This window comes from Nerophis ophidion, linkage group LG25 (assembly GCF_033978795.1).
Source record: "Nerophis ophidion isolate RoL-2023_Sa linkage group LG25, RoL_Noph_v1.0, whole genome shotgun sequence".
Classification (NCBI taxonomy): Eukaryota; Metazoa; Chordata; class Actinopteri; order Syngnathiformes; family Syngnathidae; genus Nerophis; species Nerophis ophidion.
In genome coordinates this window covers 21391443-21416554 of record NC_084635.1, presented here as the reverse complement: position 1 = coordinate 21416554, position 25112 = coordinate 21391443, and the positions used below count along the sequence as shown (strand labels likewise).

At 41.4% G+C, this 25112-nt stretch overlaps 1 protein-coding gene across 3 annotated transcripts; it reads right to left on the bottom strand.

Annotated features, from left to right (window-relative positions):
* Positions 1–3231: 3231 nt before the first annotated feature.
* On the bottom strand, positions 3232–24571 carry bdnf (brain-derived neurotrophic factor). Of its 3 annotated transcripts, none has more exons than XM_061886936.1 (2): positions 24072–24571; positions 3232–4053 (listed from the first exon to the last, which is right to left on the bottom strand). In XM_061886936.1, the coding sequence occupies exons 1-2, from the start codon at positions 24072–24074 to the stop codon at positions 3241–3243; spliced, it is 816 nt and encodes a 271-aa protein (XP_061742920.1). In that variant the 5' UTR covers positions 24075–24571; the 3' UTR covers positions 3232–3240. The 3 variants fall into 3 exon arrangements, with proteins under 3 accessions (XP_061742920.1, XP_061742922.1, XP_061742921.1); XM_061886938.1 differs by lacking the exon at positions 24072–24571 and adding an exon at positions 23239–23357; XM_061886937.1 differs by lacking the exon at positions 24072–24571 and adding an exon at positions 16285–16866.
* Positions 24572–25112: the final 541 nt, after the last annotated feature.

The following is a 25112-nucleotide window of genomic DNA, read 5'->3' as shown; positions in this document are numbered from 1 at the left end:
TGAAGCCTTCAAGCATGTGTCAAGAGAAGCCATTGCCAACTTGCACTCGTCTAAACTTGTAAGTGCAGACGTTTAACTGGGAATGACTGCAAGCACACTTGATGTTTTTTTTTGGATTGAAATACTGTGGTTCCCCGCATTTTCAAGATTCAATGGAAATTTGTAGATTTAAAAAAATGATGAATGATTCATAATAAATGTATTACTTTTAAATGTTTTGTTTGCTTCCCATTAGAAATAGGCAATGTGTTTTTTTTTTGTTGGAAGAAAAGAACTCATTAGCCATGATTTATAAGTAGTAAAGCATGAAACAAAGTAATCACGTGTCATGAATGCAGATTTGACTCACTTCAACTGTCAACTTTGTTTCAATCCGCCTCAAAACTTGCAGCAAAGTAAACACGATTTAATGTATGATTGTGAGTTGTGAATGCAATTACGACAGGCAAAGCAGTGTGCATTATGTAGACCCCTATCCGGGAAAACCCGGCGGCATCCGGAGCCACATACTATATAGCTGCGGTTCTAGCGTTAGCTGACTAACCAGGCTAAAAGCCTTGTCATTATTATTTATTAGTGGTAAGTAGCTATACATTAGGAGTATTCAACTAAGTTGTTTGGGAGGGGGCACATTTCCAGAAAGCTAAGGAATGAGGGACCAGACCTCTTCCATCGCTGTTAAGTCTTATTTTGTGTATTACGGAAAACCAGCGGTGGACATTTGAATTTGGTCTATTTGTTTTTTGTCAGAGTCACAGGAGCTTCTGCATGAATGCTAGTCAAAGCTCATGTCAGTGACAGCACTCTTATTATTTCAATGATCTGCTGCAAAAGGTGATAGGGTTAGGGTTACAGGGTTAGGGTTAGAGGATTAGGGTTAGGGGATAGAGGGTTAGGAGTTAGGGTTAGAGGGTTAGGGTTGGGGTTTTGGTTAGGGTGAGTCTCTTGCAAGTTTTTTTAACTGAACCTGCAGGCCAAAAATCGGATAGCCCAAATCACAAAAAAAGAGGACCTAAAACAGAACCCTAAGGAACACTACTAGTATAAATAAAAACATTGAACAGATGAATACTGATTGCATTAATCACAGTACGAAAAAAAGTGTTAACTGACAAAAAAGGAGGGGACTTGAAGGGGTGACTTGAGTAACACCTCAGTTGTGTAATTTACAAGTTTGGATCCGAGTGTTCAATGTGTGCTGGCAAGGTTAAAATGTCAATTCAAGATACTGCTAAAGCAGGGGTCCCCAAACTTTTTGACTTGAGGGGCCACATTGGGTTAAAAAATTTTAGCCGAGGGCCTGGCTGTAAATATGTATCAGGTCAGGAAATAACACAGAGGCTATTTCATCCCTACAAGCCTGTTTTGCAGGTTTCCCTGTTCTTCGGGGGATTTTATAATAACATAGGCTCCAGCACCCCCGCCACCCCGAAAGGGATAAGTGGTAGAAAATAGATGCATATACTGTACAATTAAATCGTTTGAAGAGCAGGGAAACTTGCGAAACAGGGGATTTTATAATAACACATATAACGAAATCCCCTGAAAAGCAGGAAAACCTGCAAAACAGGCTTGTAGGGATGAAATAGCCTCTGTGTCTTTTCCTGACCTAACGTATATTCCGCTCTACCCTGGCATATATATATATATATATATATATATATATATATATATATATATATATATATATATATATATATATATATATATATACTGTATATTCCGAGCGCAATGATGTCACATTATCAATGGGAAAATGCATTTTTAAACAATATGATTTGCCATCGAGAGTAACAAGCAGTATAAAATGGTTTTGAAAAGACAGATTTATAAAAATGGAAAATACAAAAATAAAATTCGAATTCAAATATTTTAACTTGGGACTTCCCGCGGGCCGGATTTTGGACGCTGGCGGGCCGAATGCGTAGTTAGGGGACCCCTGTGCTAAAGCATGTGGAACAGTAACACTCCAAAGTTTTTAAGAATTTGCAACAAAAATCTTTGTCTATGGTGTCATTCCCGGGGCCAGATTTGGCCCTTGGATAGCCCCACCTTACATGTTATAATTAAAAATGTGTTCAAGAATTGTCTGAGCCATATTTAGGGATTAAACCTGGACTGTGTTGCTGTCCGTCCAGCGGGCGGACAATCAGAGAGACTGGGAGGGTTCCTGGCCTGAATGTAATCTAAAAATAACAAGTCACCTTTATTAGAAATGTTGATACGAAATCAGAGGAGAACGTCGAGTTAGCAGGAGGGCTAAGAATGTACATATTGTCTATTACCTGCATTTATTTGCGATTTGCGTGTCTGGGACAGTAACCCCTGCAACTACAGCAGGAATCTACTGTCCTCCATGTATCTGCTCTCTTGGTCAGTTTTGTCTCTTTTATGTGCGTCAGCGTTTGTGCAAATATACACCTAAAAGTGGAGGTTTGAAACATCGGTTTCGTTTTTCAGTTGCCTATAGTCATTTTTATTTCTTCAAATATTTCAGTTTAATATTGCAAACAACTTCACAACATACAAAATGAATAATATTAACCCAGAAACATGTCTCATTTTATATATATATATATATAGATATATACATTTCTTTTGTAATATATATATCTTTCTCTGGTGGGAATAAAAAAATAAACAGCAAAGCTTTGACAACAGCACCTTGACATAGTATGTACTCCCAACATTATATACCTTGAGAAGTTTAGAACAGTAAACAGATAAATTACTTGAGAGGAAACTTGTTCTTCACCGAGTATTGAAACGTAAAGTTTTTTAATCGGCGTCCTATTTTTTATAGATTTTTTTTCATAAGTGGAGAATTTCGCGATTCACAATTGAAGCAGCATGCAAGCTTTTGACGATGGAACTGTCCTCTCTCGCTCTCTCTTTCTCTCTCTCACTCTCATATCTGTTGTTTTTTTCCCCTCTTCTTCCTTCCTTTTGTAAATCTTGGCAAAAGAAACACGTTTGGAGGAATGTGACATGGTAATTTAAAGTGGGCGCAAGTGACTGATCAGATTTTTTTTAATCGTTTACAAGGTCATGAATATGTTCAATAAATAGACTGTTATATCACTTTTACTGTATAAACTTCATTTTTTGTTTTTTTTTACATGCAGTCCATAAAATTCTCATTTGACGGAATAATTTACCCTGTTATGTATATATACAAATAGATATTTTCTCTGTATTCTCTTTTTTAAACTCTTCAATAAAATCTATACATTTCATACACTATCTCCCTCTTTTAATGGTCAATGTGCATACACATGAAGTGTCTATCCTTATAAACCGCCAGCCAATCTTCTTTTTGCTATCCATGGTGAGCGCTCGCACGTAGGACTGGGTTGTCCTGCATTGGGAATTATAATGCCGCTTGTCTATTCCTCGGCAGCCGTCCTTCGTGTACCCCATGGGGTTGCATTTGGTCTCGTAAAAGTATTGCTTCAGTTGGCCATTGGGGACAGGGACCTTTTCCATGACGGTAACTGTCTGCCCGGACATGTCTATTGCCGTCTTTTTATCCACAGCTGTCACCCACTGGCTAATACTGTCACACACGCTGAGCTCTCCACGCCGCGAGGGATCCGAGTGTCGCCGCACCCTCATGGACATGTTCGCAGCGTCCAGGTAGTTTTTGTATTCCTCCAGAAGAAAGTGCAACGGCGGCTCCAAAGGCACTTGGTTGCTGATCATCACCCTGGCGTCGTACATGTCGACATCCTTGGCGCCGTCGGCCGCCGCCGAAGCCGGGCCCCCGCCGGCCCCCGGTCCCAGCTGCGCCGCCTCTGCCTCTCCCTCCACCTCCAGCAGCTCCTCTATCACCTGCTCAAAGGTGTCTGTGAGCGAGGGCAGCCCCCCGCGCTGGCCTGGCCCCCCGCCGCTCTGCGGAGTCCCCTGGCCCCTAGCGGCTGCGCCCAAGTAGCCCTCCGTTCGATGGCCCTGCATGCCCGGGGCGTCTCTCAGGGGCGCGGCTCTCATGCAACTGAAGTATGAAATAACCATAGTAAGGAACAGGATGGTCATCACTCTTCTAACCTGGTGGAACTGACGAGACAAGAGGGGAAAGGGAGAGACACAGAGAGAGAGAGAGAGACATCCAGTTGGTTAATTATGTTTATTGTCATTTCCTGCAGCTTTGGAAAAGGACTTTTGTCATTGGCAGTGTGTTTTCAAAACGTTTGCACACTGTGATCACCCCGCCTTTGATTTTTATTTGTTGGCAGCGATTCACAAAAGCTGTGCTGTGTTAAAAATAGCGAGGGGCTGCAGATAACAGGCAGGCAGAACTCGCCGAGGCAGGGGTGTACAAACTTTGTCTAATTCGGTCCATGTGTGCTAAGCCAGCGTTTCCCAACCTTGGAAAAATATTCATTCATTCATACTTAAAGGCCTACTGAAACTCACTACTACCGACCACGCAGTCTGATAGTTTATATATCAATGAGGAAATATTAACATTGCAACACATGCCAATACGGCCTTTTTAGTTTACTAAATTGCAATTTTAAATTTCCCGCGAAGTGTCGTGTTGAAAACGTCGCTGTATTACAACGCGTGCGTTTGACGTCTCGGGTTGTAGCGGACATTATTTTCCAGCCCGATCCAAGCTTTAAGTGGTCTGCATTAATTGCATAATTACACAGTATTCTGCACATCTGTGTTGCTGAATCGTTTGCAATTTGTTCAATTAATAACGGAGTCAAAGTAGAAAGATGGAGGTGGGAAGCTTTTAGCCTTTAGCCACACAAACACAGCCTGTGTTTCCTTGTTTGAAATTCCCGAAGGCGAAGCTTTACTATGGATCAGAGCGGTCAAGCGAACATGGATCCCGACCACATGTCAACCGGCAGTTTTCGGTGAGGAAATTGTGGTAGTAAGTCGGCTCTTACCGGAGACATCAGCGGAGCTTCCGTCCTGCTACAGCTGCGTGACTTTCCTCAGAGACATTCGGTCAACACACCCGTGGCCACACCCCTCCGACTTTCAGGTACTATTTAATCTCACTAAAACACCAGCAACACAATAGGCAGATAAGGGATTTTCCAGAATTATCCTAGTAAATGTGTCTAATAACATCTAAATCGCTCCCACTGCAATCACCTTTTTTTTCCTAGTCCTTCACTCTGAATTTCCTCATCCACAAATCTTTCATCCTCACTCAAATTAATGGGGAACTTGTCGCTTTCTTGGTCCGAATTGCACTTGCTGCTGGTGGCTATGTTTAGAAACAATGTGAGGATGTGAGGAGCCCTACAACCAGTGACGTCACGCGCACATCGTCTGCTACTTCCGGTACAGGCAAGGCTTTTTTATTAGCGACCAAAAGTTGCGAACTTTATCGTCGATGTTCTCTACCAAATCCTTTCAACAAAAATATGGCAATATCGCGAAATGATCAAGTATGACACATAGAATGGACCTGCTATCCCCGTTTTAATAAGACAATCTATTTTCAGTAGGCCTTTAACTGCACTGTTAGGTATGGGTACTTTTCACATTTGAATTAATAGGGTGCCAAATTTCAGTACCTGGGAATTAATACCGGTACTCAAAATGTGTTTTTAATTGTTAATCAATGTTAATTTGTTCAATAATAAAATATAATTTTGTATTTAACAATGTGCTGTCCAGTTGTTATATCAGTATTACTCTCATTTGCAAGTATTATACAGTAGACTTTGCATGCAGTTGCAATTCCAACACAATAAATGGCAGTAGCGTTGCCTAGTCCAGTGGTTCTCAAACGGTATTTTCCATGCCAACAAAGCAAGAAAAAGTACAGTAAGTCTCCACTTTTCAAAATGTGCGAGCTCGATGATTATTTCCATTGGATTTTCCGAACACATGCTAAAGATTAGCTCTAGCGAATTTACACGGTGATTTCAGCACCTTTAAATTTGTAATGTAAACTACAACTAAGATGCATGTTACAATCAAACTGCTGGTGCTTACAAGAGTGGCTCATTCAACTTAATGGCAAAGACTACTCCCTGTCTAAGACAAATCACCCAAGTCCAGTGGTTCTCAAATGGGGGTACGTGTACCCCTGGGGGTACTTAAAGGTATGCCAAAGGGTAAGTGGGATTTTTTTTAAATATTCTAAAAATAGTAACAATTAAAAAATCCTTTATAAATATATTTGTTGAATAATACTTCAACAAAATATGAATGTAAGTTCATAAAATGTGAAAAGAAATACAACAATGCAATATTCAGTGTTGACAAATAGATTTTTTGTGGACATGTTTCATAAATATTGATGTTATAAAGATTTATTTTTTTGTGAAGAAATGTTTAGAATTAAGTTCATGAATCCAGATGGATCTCTATTACAATCCCCAAAGAGGGCACTTTAAGTTGATGATTACTTCTATGTGTAGAAATATTTATTCATAATTGAATCACTTGTTTATTTTTCAGCAAGTTTTTAATTATTTTTAGATCTTGTTTTTCCAAATAGATCAAGAAAGACCACTACAAATTAACAATATTTTGCATTGTTATACAATTTAATAAATCAGAAACTGATGACATAGTGCTGTATTTTACTTCTTTATCTCTTTTTTTCAACCAAAAATGCTTTGCTCTGATTAGGGGGTACTTGAATTAAAAAAATGTTCACAGGGGGTACATCACTGAAAAAAGCCGAGAACCACTGGCCTAGTCAGTGGGTAGTCTTTTCCATTTCGATGAAGCTAGTCATTTGCTGCACCATAAAAAGTATTTAAAAAGTCTTTATACTCTAAGTATTATACTTATTACACGCCAGCCGTTTGATGGTAATGCGCATCTTAGTTGTAGTTTTCGTTTACAAATTTGCAGGTGTTGAAATCACCAATGCTGATCCGTAGTGTGTCTATGGCGAATCCAATGTAAAGTAGCATGGAGCTAGCATATTTTCAAAAAGTGGAGACTTAATGTACGCTCCAGTGTTTTCTATCAGTCATACTTGCTTTGTTGGCATTGAAAATTACTGACAGGCAATCTTAAATGCTGTTTGGGTGCTGGTTTCCCCGCCAAATGTTTTGAACTGGCTTGAGTATGCAACCGAACATGACACCATAAACAACAAAGGTCTCAAAATATGGCACCGTAATTTTACATCAATCGATAACCCATAGTACCGACAGATTTTGGCTGGTGCCTATAAAAGTACCAAATTCGGTACCCATCCATTTGCTAAAACTCACTCCTGTTACTTTCAATCCTGTTACTCAAATGGTTCATTGGTTGGTCGAAGTTTATTTCAAACATGTATACAGTTTCAATATGATACGTAACACATATTACATATTTTCATTTCCCTTTACAATATGTCCGAAAGAGAGTAGGAAAAAGCAAATCCTATCTAATCCTACCACTTTTCTGCTTCATAGCAATTACTAACACAGATGTTCACTTTCTGGTTTCAATGGGTAACATAATCTACATCATAATTTCTACATGAGTCAACTTTGCCATCGGAACCTTGTACACAAAATACATAAAGTTGCTAGAAAATGTACGAATACACATTTTCAGTAGTTAAATACAGTAGATCAAGGGTTGGGAGCCTTTTTAGCTGAGAGAGCCAAGAAGCAAAATAATTTAAAATGTATTTCCGTAACAGCCATATAATATTTTTTTTTAACACTGAACACAACTAAACGCCTGCATTTTTAATTAAGACCAACATTTCTAGAGTATAATAGGTCTCTTATTCTTTGTAATAACATTGTTATTCTTAAGCCAACTGTGGAGGGGGCGTGGCCTGCGGGCCTGCAGCGAAGTGAAGTGTTGCCAGGATCGGCCTCGAAATCAGCGACAGGTGGGTAGACGGCCCACCTGGGCCTCGATATCTAATCACCTGTCGCTCTGTTATAAACAGCAGCCAAGAGGAGAGACGGGGAGCTGGAGCCAGTGCGTGAGTGAGAACGAGAACGAAAGAGAAAAAGACAATTGCTGGAAAGCAACTGAGAGACTTATTGAAAAATAAAACAATATTGTAACCCTGAAACAGGCTCTCTTGTCGGTGCTTGGTGGTCCGAGGAACCCCCAGGAGGGCAAGCCCCACACTAAACAATAATAAATAAATATCTTCTTACCATTAACGTAACTTCTTGAACAGGTGCGGTAGAAAACGGATGGATGGGTTAAAAATGCATGAGAATGTTTTATATTTTGAACATTATTTTTAACACTGTGATTACAAGTGGAATTATTCATTACTTATCATGTTAAGCAATGTCAGCTAAGATTTATCTGAGAGCCAAAACAGTCATCAAAAGAGCCACAGGTTCCCTACCCCTACCGCATATGCTATATACCAGGGGTCTCAAACTCAATTTAGCTGGAGGCCACTGGATGCAGAGTCTGGGTGAGGCTGGGCCGCAAGAAAATATTTCTTAAAAACATTATTTTTAAATGTCTTTATTTTTATTTTCAACACAAAATAAAATCAAAATATAAATGAACAAAATGAGGATTAAGAAATGTGAGGCAATGCAAATTAAATTAAAAAAAAACAACGGTTTGCATTGGTCCAGGTTATCGGGGAATGTTATTTCTGACGGTATTATAGACAGACAGATGTCGCGGTGCGACTGCAGCCAGGCACGTTAGAAAACCCTCGTGTACATGGCAACGTCTCTGCTGCATTTACTCATTTGCCGCTTTTCCACTAATGCAGAGGTAGGCAACCCAGAACACTGAAAGAGCCATTTTGGACCCAAATAACAAAAATCGTCTCTGTCTGGAGCAAATGGGGGGGGGGTTTATCTGCTTTGCATCACGCAAGTGACATCAATATTCGGCCCTCGAGAGCCACATACCACACCGTGATTGGTAAACTCCTACAGCTCCCTACACAACGCTGTCAAGAGCCATTCATACAAAACTTGCGGGCCGCACTAGCAGTAAACTTTCATAATAAGGTGGGGGCCGTAAAATAACGTCTCGCGGGCCGCATGTCTGAGATCCCTGCTGTATACTATAATGAAATTTTGAGTTGAAAAAAGACTTAATACAACTAAAAACTGGACCGATTTGGCGAAATGGCTCAAATAAATTATCAATTTGTAACCAGTTAAGTGAAATCGGATCATTTTCTGATCCATGGTCTCAGCACACTAATGTACAGCTTACTGAACAGAACGTCGGAACAAAATTATTTCTGTTAAAGGTCACCAAAAAAATTATTGTAATATCTAATTAAATACGGTGGAAACTTGATTTACGATCCCCTCTTTGAAGTTCGATTTCTAAAGCACAGACCGAACAAATATATAATTTGGTGTACAAACCTCGTCTCAGTGTACAAATGTTTCCTGCACCCATTATGTGCTTCACAGCAAAGCCTTTTTGTGCCAGAGAGCACATCCATTGTGGGCGGGCTGATCGATCTCTAAAGCGCATTCAGGCAGCATAGCAGCGCTGTCTTTAGCTAAAGTGCTAATGAATACTTTGTGCGCTTTTTAAAGTGTTTTTTTAGCCTTTTTTACAGTAATGTTTTAGTTTTGCTCACTCAATATGAGTCCAAAGACAGCAACGGACAATACTGTATATATATTTATATTGGGTTTAAATTATACAAACTTTTATGGAAATATAGATTTTTGTCAAGGTTGCAATCCATTATTCATGTTTATATTGTTTCCTTTGAAGAAATTTGGATCAATATATTAACTTTCTGCGATAATGTGGCGACTTGTCCAGGGTGTACCCCGCCTTCCGCCCGATTGTAGCTGAGATAGGCACCAGCGCCCCCCGCCACCCCAAAGGGAAAAAGCGGTAGAAAATGGATGGATGGATATATTAACTTTTTTATTTAAACCACCTACTCAGTGGGCTAGTGGTTAGTGTGTCCGCCCTGAGATCGGTAGGTTGTTGAGTTCAAACACCGGCCGAGTCATACCAAAGACTATACAAATGGGACACATTACCTCCCTGCTTGGCACTCAGCATAAAGGGTTGGAATTGGGGGTTAAATCACCAAAAATTATTCCTGGGCGTGTCCACCGCTACTGCCCACTGCTCCCCTTACCTCCCAGGGGGTGAACAAGCGGATGGGTCAAATGCAGAGGACACATTTCACCACACCTAGTGTGTATGACAGTCATTGGTACTTTAACATTACTTAAAAACCCTGTTCAAAAACCAGTTAAATTTGTCAACCAGGGTGAATTGAAGTGAATTATATTTATATAGCGCTTTTTCTCTAGTGACTCAAAGCGCTTTACATAGTGAAACCCAATATCTAAGTTACATTTAAACCAGTGTGGGTGGCACCGGGTGCGGGTGGGTAAAGTGTCTTGCCCAAGGACACAACGGCAGTGACTAGGATGGCGGAAGCGGGGATCGAACCTGGAACCCTCAAGTTGCTGGCACGGCCGCTCTACCAACCGAGCTATAACGGCCCACTATGTTTTGTTAATTATAAATTAGTTTTATACTTAGAACATGTTGAGGGATACAGTTAAGGCCAATCTGGACTATGCAAAAAAAGAAAACACCATGAGGCCAAATAAAAAGAACAACACTTTGGATGAGAAGGTGAGAAACACTATTGAATTTAAGAAAAAACTCAAACTATTTTTGCATTGCTCTCCCCTTTGACCCCTAAACGAGAGTCGTCAATAAAAGAAAAAGTAATGTTAAATGTGCATTCATCCAGTACATTCATCATTTATTTTTTAATTTTCAATTTTTCAGGGCCAGCAATCTGATGGGTTCCTGGTTCAATCCCCACCTTCTACCATCCTGGTCACGTCTGTTGTGTCCTTGGGCAAGACACTTCACCCTTGCTCCTGATGAGCCCTGGTTAGCGCCTTGCATGGCAGCTCTTGCCATCAGTGGGTGAATGGGTGAATGAGGAAATAGTGTCAAAGCGCTTTGAGTTCCTCAAAAAAAAAAAAGATAGAAAAGCGCGATACAAGATTAACTCATTTAAATGGCTTTCACATTTTTTTTGCATGTAAAACTATTCATATCCTCTATAAAATGTGTTTTGTTTTTATATTTCGGGTGTCTGGAATGGATTTATTGGGTTTACATTGTTTCCATCCATCCATCCATCCATTTTCTACCGCTTATTTCTTTTGGGATCGCGGGGGGCGCTGGTGCATATCTCAGCTACAATCGGGCGGAAGGCGAATTACACCCTGGACAAGTCACCATCTCACCGCAGGGCCAACATAGATAGACAGACAACATTCACACACTAGGGCCAATTTAGTGTTGCCAATCAACCTATGTCTTTGGAGGTGGGAGGAAGCCGGAGTACCCGGAGGGAACCCACGCAGTCACGGAGAGAACATGCAAACTCCACACAGAAAGATCCCGAGCCCGGGATTGAACCCAGGACTACTCAGGACCTTCATATTGTGAGGCAGATGCATTAACCCCTCTGCCACCGTACTGCCCGTTTACATTGTTTCTTATGGGAGAATTTGCTTTGGGTTTTGTACGATTCGGCATTCCTCTGAATTTTGGAAGGGATTAACCAAAACCGAGTACCTATTGTAGAAGTGAAGTGAATTATACTTATATAGTGTTTTTTCTCCACGGAATCAAAGTGGTTTATTTCATTATCTACATCTTTAAGCTACATTTAAACGAGTGTGGGTGGCAATGGGAGCCGGTGGGTTAAGTGTTTTTCTCAAGGACACAACGGCAGCAACTAAGACAGAGGAAGCGGGAATCGAACCTGGAACCCTCAAGTTGCTGGCACAGCCGCTCTAAAAGCCGAGCCACACCTCCCCATCCTCTCTGTCACAGAACAAAATATGGCATGGTTATATTATCTTTGTGTCTGACTTTGTTTTGTGTGTGGCTTAGAAAATCAATGCCACTCACTGCCTTCTTTTTGTCAGGGCGCACACTGCTGATTGCTGAAGTTGCCACTGGCAGATGTTGTATAATGGTGAACACATTAAGGACTAAATCAAAATCAATTTCAAGTAAAATTGATCAAAGATGAGAAATATTGGGCTTGTATTTACTTCGTATTGGATCCAAAAACTTGGCAATATAACCTCCCCCCATTCATTATGTTTTTACCTACACGGAGTAGTTATAGAAAAGGTCTGTATAGTGTACATATTTTCAATTCTGCCTTTTGCAATTCGGGCAAACGTTAGAATATAGATGTCAAGCTATTGGAGATTTTGGTGGGGGAGGAATGAGCTCGGGATGAGTACTTTTCACATTTGAATCGATACTGGTACCAATTTTTGGTACTTTTATGCGTGTGTTCAAATGTGTAAATATATGTTGATTGTTTAAAAAATATTTGACGCTGAGCTGTGCTGTATTGTATCATATTGTATACATTGCATGCAGTCGCAATTCCAAGATGATAGATGGCAGTAGTGTATGGACTAGGGCAGTGGTTTCTCAACCTTTTTTCAGTGATGTACCCCCTGTGAACATTTTTATACTTCAAGTACCCCTAATCAGAGCAAGGCATTTTTGGTTGAAAAAAAAAGAGATAAAGAGGTAAAATACAGCATTATGTCATCAGTTTCTGATTTATTAAATTGTATAACAGTGCAAAATATTGCTCATTTGTAGTGGTCTTTCTTGAACTATTTGGAAAAAATATATATATAAATAACTAAAAAGGTGTTGAAAAATAAACAAGTGATTCAAATATGAATAAATATTTCCACACATAGAAGTAATCATTAACTTAATTGCCCTCTTTGGGGATTGTAATAGAGATCCATCTGGATTCATGAACTTAATTCAAAACTTTTCTCCACAAAAAAATAAATCTTTAACATCAATATTTATGTAACACGTCCGCAGAAAATCTAGCTGTCAACACTGAATATTGCATTGTTGTATTTATTTTCACAGTTTATGAACTTGCATTCATATTTTGTTGAAGTATCACTAAATATATTTATAATGGATTTTTGGATTGCTGCTATTTTTAGAATATTTAAAAAAAAAAATCTCGCATACCTTCAAGTACCCCAATTTGAGAACCACTGGACTAGGGTGATTTGTCCTAGACAGGGAGTAGTCTTTGCCATTAAGTTGAATGAGCCACTCTTGTAAGTAAAGTATCACATGTATTACACACCAGCGGTTTGGTTGTAACATGCATATTAGTTGTAGTTTACATCACAAATTTCAAGATGCTGAAATCACCGTGTAAAATCGCTAGAGCTAATCTTTAGCATGTCTTAGGAAAATCCAATGGAAATTAGCATCGAGCTAGCACATTTTGAAAAGTAGAGACTTAATGTACTTTTTCTTGCTTTGTTGGCATGGAAAATTGAAAACACTACCTAGAGGCAGTCCAGTTGAGCCCGCTTGACTGCTTTTTTAACGGCCAAGTGCTTGAACCGGCGCTGAGTTTGAAACCAGCAAAGTATCCAAAAATGGCGCCGTTTGATTTTACGTGAACTGGTACCCGATAGCATTGACGGACTTTGGTCAATACCTATTTAAGTACTGAATTTGGTACCCATCTCTAATAATGGCACCTCAGTACAGCCTCATAATCCAGGCTTTAATGTCAAAAACAAACAGGTGTTTCTGTGTTCCTCCGGTGAACCTGGACCAGGAAGTCTGGGCTTCCCTACTGAGACTGCATGCTTGACCACACGACCTATACCCAGATAAACATATACATGGCTGGAGGGATAGCGTTCATTTTGCTATTCTCGGGTGGTCTTGGAACGTAATACCCAACGGATAGCGGGAATGTAGATGTCAAAATGTTGGCTGGGTACCCAACAATCATTTTCCACAGGGAATCCTTGAGAAAAAAAAAAAAGATAGAGGATTTGACTGCACTGTGCATGTCCCAACCTGATGCAGGAAACGCAGTGAGCAAACACACGCACGCACACACACACACACACACACACACACACACACACACACACACACACACACACACACACACACACACACACACACACACACACACACACACACACACACACACACACACACTCCTGCTTCTACTCAGAGTGGACGTAAGGACCTTAACGGTAAATAAGGAGCAAACCCTGCCTTAAAAGCATTTGTTTCACTCTTAATTGGTGTCTGGGGCTGCAATTAACCAACATCACCGTGACTGCCATAGAGATATCCACTCCAAAAATAGATGTGCTTGGAGTCTCTCAGTCTATTCAGAATATCACATCCTTCTTCTTAATGAGCCACTCATTCCCCAAGCTCAGTGATGCGCTCCACCACTATGTGTGACTGTGTTCGGGGGAGAACGTGCAGGGAGGGGCCTGGAGATTGTGGGCCTTTTTTTCCCCCTTTCACCAATTAAAACAACAATGAGAACAAAAAGATGGCGTAAAGAGCAAATCCATACTCATGAACCCTGATTAATGCTAAACCACACAGATTAACCCCTCATTATTGTTTCCAAACAGCGGGCCTTCCCAGCACAGAATATCATGTGGGTTTTACGGGATCAATGCCGGTCACAAGTGTTACGTGTAGGATGCATTTAGGGCTGATATTATTATCAGCACTGCGCACAAATGGTTCCACTTCCACATCACGGAAATGAAGGGAGAGCGCTCATTACTGTCAAACGGCGTCAAACGCCATGCTGGAAATGGTGCAGACAAAGTGCTGCATCTTCCGTAACCGACCACAGGGGTAATATTGCAGTAGCAGGGGAGGGGAGAGAGCGGCAGCGTCATTTCGCAGCAAACCACGGATGACGTCTCTTCCAGGTCTCCACAGGGGAGAGAACGGAGGGGAGGAGGTTGCCGGGGGTAATGCCACTCAACAGTGTGCAATTGCATGCCGTTCCCCCGGGTAGCCTCACACGGGGAACAACAAATGATTTTATTTATATCTCTGAGATTTCCTGTTTCCATCAGGACGATCAATACAGCTTATGTTCTCAATCAACATCCTGTTAAAATGCAATAAAGCCAATGAAACATTTAATTTCTCTGGGACCGGCTGAGAATTATACAAGACGGGCATAGCCTGTTTTCGTTTGATGGCAGTGGAAAAGAACGGAAGGACCGTGTGGAGCCCTCAAAGCACAGACTTCTATAGATGTACCTCGATTTCGAACATGAACGGTATTGGGTCAGATAATTAACTCTCTATGATTTCTCACATTCTACCGAGAAGCATCTGTTCTTTCCCATCCGTCCATCCGTCTGAGTCATGACAGATTTACACAGAGTGGACACAAAGGCCTCAATAGCCGCTGCTCAAACATGCTTTTATTCCTGGCGACACACCTTGGGGCACGAAGCACAAAGAACAAGACTCTTTGACGTCCACAAACACACGCACGCACACACCGGATGACCACCTGTTCATCTCTGCTTTGTCTGTATATCCGCCATATGTAATTTAGCCTCACGCGGCTTCTTATAGGGAACACAGCGACACATAAAAGTTTATATCGGGGCATAAAAAAATGGACCGATCAGCGTGTCGTTTCTCTGTAGAAAAACCTCAACATGAGAGATAAACATGTGGTTGCCGTTCCTTTTTTTGTTTTGTTTTGTTCATTTTCTTAACCCAGGCATTGTTTACATAGTAACATGTTAGGTCACGTTCAATGTGCTCAGCACCAGCTATAAAAACATCCATTATATTACATTTAGGTCACCTTTCGAGTAAGTCAAGTTGTGTTTTGACACCGTTTTCACATCTTACTTCCCTGTGTTGCCACAATATCCTCAGACCATCCATCCATCCATCCATCCATCTCCTACAGCTTATTCCCTTTTGGGGTCGCTGGCGCCTATCTCAGCTACAATCGGGCGGAAGGCAATGTACACCCTGGACAAGTCGCCATCTCATCGCAGGGCCAACACATATCCTCAGACCGACAAACCAAATCCAGTTAAAAGAAAAAGCCCACTTGCAAATTGGGGCACTGCTGTTATCAACTTTGGCCAGCAGAGGACGCCAAAGACCGTGTTAAAATGGCAGCTTCCCCAACCCTCCTCCTTTCAAAGAAACCAGATAGACAGTTTGCCTGTTCGTAATTTGAACGCATGCAACACAAACTCAACACCGAGAAAGAAGTAGACTAAAGTGTAGCTCAGGGTTCGGGTTTCCCATCATAAAGTCTTAATGAGTGATGAGTCCATCACTTTTTTTTATTTATTTTTTTCTCCCTCTCTGTCTGACTCACTAAATATATCCATCCGCTTATTATAGATGTCTTTAAAAATGGGATCAAAGCGCAGACGAAATATAAATATAAACGGCAGTAATAATATTAACAAGAAATATGTTTTTTCCCGTTAAGCCTATTAAGTTGAAATAGCAAAGAAAAAAACATACCTTATGCTGCCCAGTCGTAAAACAACACCATTCAACAGGACTTTGTCATCTGGGATGTCCTGGTCAAACTCCCTGAGTAATTTATTTAGACTTTTTTTTTTTTTTTAAGTGATACTTTTCCCCTCGCTAGGCACTCTCCCTCGACTTGGAGTGGGTGGTGGTGGGGGGGTGGGGGGTGTGATGATCTCTTCAGGTTTGCAGCAAATAGATTAAATTATTGGTGGTGGAAATTGCATGGGTGAGGTCATGCACTCCCATGGCTGGACGGCTCCGTTGGAGACGCACGGTGTGGAAAGCCGGACTGTCGCCTAGATGCGTGCGTGCGGGCGGGCGTGCCGCTGCAGCGGCGGCCGGGGAGAGAAGCGGCAGCGGCGGGAGGAGGAGGAGGAGGAGGAGGCGGAAGAAGAAGAAGAAGAAGAGGAGGAGCCCGGCGGATGAAGACAAGACAAGCGAGACTGTGAGGCTTGGAATGAAGAGCCTGCGTGGAAGTCGAGCAACTTTACTACACGATGACGCTGCAACATGTGACCTCTTCCCCGCCAACTCCTCTTTCAACGCAAGCCCGCAGGCGGAACTATTAGTGCGCATCCCTCCTTTCTGCACCCACACCATTATGTCTGACAATATATAGATTGATGCACTATATATATATATACATCTGTATATTTATATGCCTCCGAATTGTTCTCACCAAACATGGTGGCACGTTTTTTTTCTCTTCTTCTTCTTCTAGAAAGGGGGCGGGAAGGTGGAGGGGTTTGTGCGTCAGCGCGCACGTCGTGACCCAATGCGGGGACGTGCGAGAATCAACATAAAAACGTGCATTTAATAATTCATTCGCAGGCAGCGCTATCCTTAGTCGCGAATGCGTAAATGGTCTAAAATAAGATTATTAAGAAGCCGATGCCCGCGCCTTAGTAAAAAAAAAAAAAAAAACTAAAAAAAAAAAAAAATACACACAAAAGATAGATGGCTCCTTTAAAAAAAGAAAAAAAAAAGTATATCCATCCATCCATCCATTTTTTACCGCTTATTCCCGTTTGGGGTCGCGACTTGTCCAGGGTGTACCCCGCCTTCCGCCCGATTGTAGCTGAGAAAAAAAGAATAATACATATTTTTTTTTTTTACACTGAAAAAAAAATAAATACAGGAAATGTTTGCCTTGATTTGGGCAGGGCGATATTGCACATTTTGATATCGAGCTGATACGGGGTGAACACGGCTAAGGCCATTAATGCCGATACAACTTGAAATTAGTAAAGGATTTTTGCCTATTATTATAATCCGACTCAAACCCGACAATTTCAGGCCACATTTTTCGAATGAATACTAATACAAATTTAAATACATTCACATGATTTGTTTGACATTTTTATGGATACAAGCTTTCTGTGTAATTATTTCCTTCTAGCCTTTTTTATTATCGGAGCAAAATGTGGTCAGTAGTGCAAACATAAGTAAACACAAACCAAAACTACAATGGTCTCTCATTTACATCTTTTTTTTTTGGGCTCCATGTTCAAAATTGTTTTCTTACCGTATTTCTTTGAATTACCGCTGGGGAGCTAATTATTAAAAACTTCTCACTCTGGCATTTACCAAAGGTATGCAGAATACATTTGAGTGTGATGTAAGCTTGGACCTTAAATCCTACTGAATAGCTCTCAATCTTCTTCCCTTTATGCGATTTCAAATTACCGGTATTGAAATCAGCCTCCTCCATTTTGAAAATGACGACAGGGGAAGTGTCACTCGTGACGTCACGAGTTTGACCAGGCGCTAATTATTTTGGGAAGCGAGTTTGAAACGGCAGTAATTCAAGGAAGGCGCGTACTATATGCCCTGTGGCAATTCAAGGAAATACGGTATTTTTCATATACTAAACAATTCTGATTTCTCAATGAATCCTCTCGATTACATATGGAAACACCTTAATAGGATAGTGTTTGGCTATTTCTTCAGGATTCCTAGATTATGGGATTGGAAAGTAGTTCATGTCATAAACAACAAAACACAGAAAGCTGTTCATATTCCCAGTATCGGTTCAAAATGGATACTATACCCTTAGTATCCTTCTCCAATACCCTCAATATATAAGCAGTGTCTGGATGGCCAATCCAAACTGATACATAGAAGTAGGAAACAGAAGCTCCAAAAAAATCCCAGTTTTCTTCATTTTCATGCACTAAATAATTCCAATTTCTCATTGATTCGTCTCTAAATCAGCCTTTTATTAAACATGGAAACACCTTAATGTGATGGTGTTTGGCTATTTCTTCACCTTGGAAAAGGATTCATCGATTATATATGATTGGAAACTAGTTCATGTCGTAAACAACAAAACACAGATAACTGAAAATTGTTGATATTCCCAGTATCAGTCCAAAATGTATACTATGCTCCAATCTCCTCAATATATAACCAATGGATGGCCAAGCCAAACTGATATATGAAAGTAGGAAACAGAAGCTAAAAAAAAAATTTCATTATCATGCACTAAATAATTCCGATTTCTCAATGACTCGTCCCTAAATCAGCCTTCTATCACACATGGAAACACCTTAATGTGATGGTGTTTGGCTATTTCTTCATCTTGGAAAATGATTCCTCGATTATGTGATTGGAAACTAGTTCATGTCATAAACAACAACATATAGATAACTGACAACTGTTGATATTCCCAGTATCAGTCTAAAATTGATACTATATATACCCTTGGTATCCTGCTCAAATCCCCTCAACATATAAGCAATGTGTAGACGGCCAATCCAAACTGATACATACAAGTAGGAAACAGAAGCTCAAAAAAAATCCTAGTTTTCTTAATTTTCATGCATTAAATCATTCCGATTTCTCAATGATTCGTCTCGATTACACAAGGAAACACCTTACTATGATGGTGTTTGGCAATTTCTTTAGGATTTCTAGATTATGTGATTGGAAACTAGTTCATGTCACACACAACAACATACAGATAACAGAAATTTGTTGATATTCCCAGTATCGGTCAAATATTGATACTATACCCATAATATCCTGCTCCAATCCCCTCAACATATAAGCAATGTATGGATGGCCAATCCAAACTGATACATGGAAATAGGAAACAGAAACTCGAAAAAATCCTAGTTTTCTTAATACTCATGCACTAATTCATTCCGATGTCTCAATGATTTGTCTCGATTACACATGGAAACACCTTAACATGATCAATCAATCAAATCAATGCTTACTTATATAGTGTCTCAAAGGGCTGCACAAACCACAACACAAACCACTACGACATTCTCGTTAGCCCCACATAAGGGTAAGGAAAACTCACACCCAGTGATAGTGTTTGGCTATTTCTTCAGGATTCTTCGATTATGTGATTGGAAACTATGGTTCATGTCACAAACAACAACATACAGAAAATAACTGAAAATTGTTGATATTCCCAGTATCGGTCGGAAATGGATACTATATCCTTACTATCCTGCTCCAATCTCCTCAATATATAAGCAATGTATGGATGGCCAATCCAAACTGATATATGGAAGTAGGATACAGAAGCTAGTCATGTGGTATGCCCCAAAAAAAATCCCTTAATTTAATATCCAAACACACTTTTACTGTTCAAACTGTGTGTGACGTTATGGAATGCCTGTTAAATAACACATCTGCTTGTTTTTTAATGAATATCTAAGCCTACTGCGCTACCATATTACAATGTTGGTCATTATGGTGGTAAAAGCACTTATGTCTATCATCATTATTCCTCCATATACATGCTGGCTGCTTGGCATGTATGGGAGTGGATGCTCACACCTGCCTAATGAGTCAATCCCACCTCCAACACACACGGGTACATGCCAAGATAGATATAGCCCTCCCTGAAGGCCCACAGGAGGTGAGGGCGAACTGTGGATAACAAAGAGTTGCATCAGCAATCACAGGACCAACCAAAAAAAACACACACACACACTCCACAAGGGAGGGGTGGGTGTTGGTGTGGGGGGCTCTGTTCCAAACAAGTAATTCATAAATAAATGACTTTCCATCTCATTAGAGAACAACAACAACAACACTTCCCCCAGTTAGTGCAAATGCAGCACAATCTGAAGGCTTTCGGGACGTTTTTTGGGTTATTTTTTTTTCTGAATGGAATCAAAAAAAAAAGTGTGATGGATGGACCCCGGCACGCAGAGTGTGTGTGTGTGTGTTGTTGGGGTGGGGGGGCTTCTGGAAACCAAGCCACTATCTCATCCCCGCGCCGAGGGTGTTCGATTTCTCACAGGTTTAAGATTTCCCGGGAACAATGACTTCAAAAACTGTCCGAAGCTTTTGTCCTTACATGGGTCAGGTTTTTTTTTTTTTTTAATTTTTTAATCCAGCCCTGGTACAAACATGTGATTTGCATTTACACTTCTGAGACAGACAGACGGTCACTTGAGCGCGCCCAGACAGGAACTGCGTAATGTGAAATGGGGAGGGGGGGGCGTGCGTGCGCGTGCACGTGCGCGTGTGTGCGCGTGTGACATTTGGTTGGAAATTGTCATTTTCGCCGCGGATAAAGCAAGCAGACGAGGGCACTTGGATCAAAGTGGAAGTGCGCCCCTCCTCGGGCAGAAACACTTTGTATAAGGTTAGATGACGTCAAACGGGGGCGGGGCTTCGCCTGACGCCTCTTAAACAGGTAAACTCCGCTGACAATAACCTTTTTTTTTTTTTTTTTCCATATTAGCAATAATTATTTCTATTAATCAAGGCTTGTCTCGTCTCTTTTCCTTTCTTCGCCAATCCAATATCAGCACAGCGTCGATAACCTTTCACACGGCCCCCCCCCCCCCCCCCCCCCCCCCATTAGAACTAGGAGGCGTCCTCTGCAGTGGACATTTGTTATGCAAATAAAAAATAAAAAAAATCCCACGGCAGAAGTTGTGCCACAAATCGACTTCTTTTATGGACCATCAACAAATGGGCGTCATAATTCCGGAAATATGTTTTATATAGGAACAAAGGAGCGGTATTTGCGTTATTATTGTTATATTTCTATAATGTTCAGGGCTCCTTTTTTCCCCCACAAAACAAAAATTATATTTTAATATCTAACATAATATTAAATCTGGGCCTTTTTGATTTCCTTGTGTTTTGTTGCACAAAAGGAATGCTCGGTATCGGTAATAATCGGACCGATGCATAAATTGTGCAGTATCGTCCGCCCCCCCAATGAAAAGAAAGGTGTTCTACCTGCGTTTGCTCTTCTTCATTTCAAAACACTTGCGCGGAAGAACCGCAGAGACGTGACGCCTGTCGAAGCCCCCCCCCCACCCCACGCCAGAACTTGTTTAAACAAGCCTGTTAATTGGATGAAGGTGACGGTGATGAGGATGATGACGGCGGTGACTCAAGGCGGCGGCGATGGATCCTTCGTGATGGAGTGATGCTCTGAGCATATTGTGACGAGGGTTCGGCCCCCGAATGATCGATAGCTTATTTATAATTGATAGGCGTGCAAAGTTATGATTAATAAATGAGAAGGATGCAACGGACGTAAATAGAAATGCATACAAATAATTCACATCAAGACACAAATTAAAATAGACTTAAAAAAATAAATAAAAATAAATCCCTCCAGGTTTGTTATTTACGCCCACCTCAACTCTGCAGAGACAGGGGGGGTGGAGAGAGAGAGAGAGAGAGAGAGAGAGAAAGAGAGAGAGAGAGAGAGAGAGAGAGAGAGGGGAGATTCTCTGGTGCGCGCGCACACACACGCCGACGCACGCGCGCGCAGCACCATTTATGGACTGATCCGCTGACGTACATTGCAGAAAAGTGCTATAAAAAACGCCCTCATACATACAAAGTGTGTCGTGCCACCCCACAGACCCCTCCTAACCCGCCTCCGCTTCATCCCTCCTCCCAACACGCCCACGCCCACGCCATAATCCCGAGGAAAAAAAAAAATAAAAAATTCCAATATTACATTAATGATATAAAAATGTATATATGCATATTATAACCCGCGACATATTTTCCTAACTCCACTATATTGACATGACTCATTAAAAACACGCACGATGAAGCAACGCATTCTATAAACGTTAAAGATGTTTGGGAGGAAAACGACGAGAGAAAAAAAAAAAATGCATATTAATATTATAAGTAAATAAATCCATGGCGGGACACGCCCATATTTTTTCCAACAATTTATTTTCTTCTTAATTAATTAATACGTGTATTTCCTGTTATTTCATTTCTTTTTGCAGTGCATGGATGGTTTAATTGGGTCTCACGCCCCCCCCCCCCCCCCCAAAAAAGAGGCTGATGGAAGGGGAGGAAGGGGATGGGGTTGTGGTGGTGGTGGGGGGGGGGGGAGGGTTAGTCGGGGAGCAGGTGAAGCGAAAAGCACCTTATGAATGAAATCCTGGAGCTGTTGTAGTAAAAAAAAAAAAAATAAAAAAAAAAAACGCGCGCACGCACACACACAAGTGATTTGATGGCGATGACGGGGAGGGGGGGGGAAGGGGGATAAAGAGAGGCGGGGCCGGGGGGGCAAGAGTAGGGCTATTTTTGGTCGATAACACAATCCACAGACAGCAAGACAAAACATGAATGCAGCAAACAAACAAACAAAAAAAAAAGGTGGTAACTGCACATGCATGAATATTATTTTTTTTTAATCATTAAAATGATGTTTATCACATGCACACGCCTCCGGCTGGAGCGTGCACTGCAGTTTCCATATTGGGAGCAATGATGAGGCACAACGCAACCATTACGCACATTGTGTTGCAGCCAGGCAGCTTCGGAAACTCCAAAGAAGGCTGATTTTAATTAAAAAAAATAAAAATAAAAATAATAACCCCCCTCGACATTTTTTATTTATAGCCCACATCGACACTAAAGCAGTTTTTCTTCTTTAAAAAAAACAAACAAAAAAAAACCATGCCAACTACGGAATGTCGCTCTTACCTTCACAGCAAGGGCTGACGACCACTACGTGCGGTGGTTCAGATCTCCGCGAACGACGCTTGCATGTCCCAAAGTTTAAAAACGCAGAGTGTGTGTGAGCGTGCGCGCGCGTGCGTGCGTGTGCGTGCGTGCGAGGGGGGGCTTAAAGGTAAGGTGCAGCGCGCCAGCGGTGCAACAACAACAAATATATCCAACTTTAACAAGGCGGGTTCCCCCCCCAAGGCGGGTTCCCCCCCCCCCCACCCGCCCCCTCCTCCTCTCTCCAACCCACGCTCCCCCTTTTCTTGTTAAATAATAATAATAAAAAAATCTCTAAAGAAGAATCTTACCAAAACTTGGGGTGCAAAAAAAAAAAAAAAAACAATCCAATGCCTTTTTTTTTTTTTTTTTTTTTTTAGTCCACGCACGGCCGCGCTGCCTCTGTCCAACGTGCTGAAAGCATCACACGGCGTGAAGGGGGGAAATATCTGAATACTTTTGTTGATGAGTGCACACTTTTTTCCCCCCCCGCTCTTGTCACGTGTATTGCCCCCCCCCCCCACCCCCACCGTCTCCTCTCTCCCCCCCACCCCCTCTTCTCTCGCCTTATTAATATTTAATCACAGATTGGTTGGACATGTCGCTTGCAGATAACGATTACTCCTTAAAATAAAAAACAAAAAACATGATATATTAAGGAAAAAAAAAATATGCATGCATGCGACCCATCCGCATATAATTTCCTTTATACCTCCTCCCCGCAAAAAAAAAAAAAAAAAAAGCGCCACACAATCTTTTACCAAGCAACACACACACTTTTGCCAAGTAGAAGTGCTCGTTTCCAAAATACTTACCATTTTTTCTTCTTCTTCTCCACCCCCCCTTGTGCGGCGGTCCCAGAGACAGAAGTGTCTTTAAAAAAAAAAAATCCACGCACTCCAACAGATGCTGCTAGGTAATGTGTCTTCTTTCAAGTCATCATACGACAACTTCTGCTGATGCTCAGTGGATCGCCCACCACTTCGCTGACTTATGATTCTAATAACCCCGTTTTGCAATAACGCCGTGCTTTAAACTCTCTTATGCACGCACACGCGCGCGCGCACACACACACACGCAGAAAAAAAAAGACAACCTTTTGGTGGCTTTTACAAGAATAGGAAAAAATAATAATAATAGATCAACACACACGTACACGCACACACAAAAAAAGAGACACCGGAACGTAACGACCTCGCCAGGACATGGAAAAAGGGGGTCTCTTGCGTGATTGAAATAAGCCACGGTGAGCAAGGAAACTTTATGGTGGCGGTGGGGGTTAGTTCCTGCCTGGTGGCGTTTATTTCCGATTTTCCCGCGAGCACGCGAACGCAACACCGGTTAGCGCCCCTACGGTTGTTGAAGAACTTGTTGCATGCTTGCATCACACACACACACACACACACACACACACACACACACACACACACACACACACACACACACACACACATACACACACACACACAGGCGAAGTAAGAAGAAATGACCCCCCCCCCCCCCCCCCCCCCCGTCCCCCTCTCATGATACCTTTAAGGTGACTTGCGAGGTTTAAGGCTGTCTTTCAGTAAAATTCCATCAGTTGCAGTGCCAACACTGTGCCATCTGATTGTTATGCAGTGACGCCGCACCGTGCTCGCAAGCCATGCCCCAAATGTACTAACCAACATGAGTAATAGGTGAAACTTGCCTGACTCAATTCCAATGCAAAACTTTCTTAAAGTGTGTGTAATCAAAAAGTGAGTTTTTTTTTTGCTTGTTGCGTGGTGTGTCTCAAAATAAACCTCAATTACTGTCTTGTTGTTTAAAGGCCTACTGAAATAAGATTTTCTTATTCAAACGGGGATAGCAGGTCC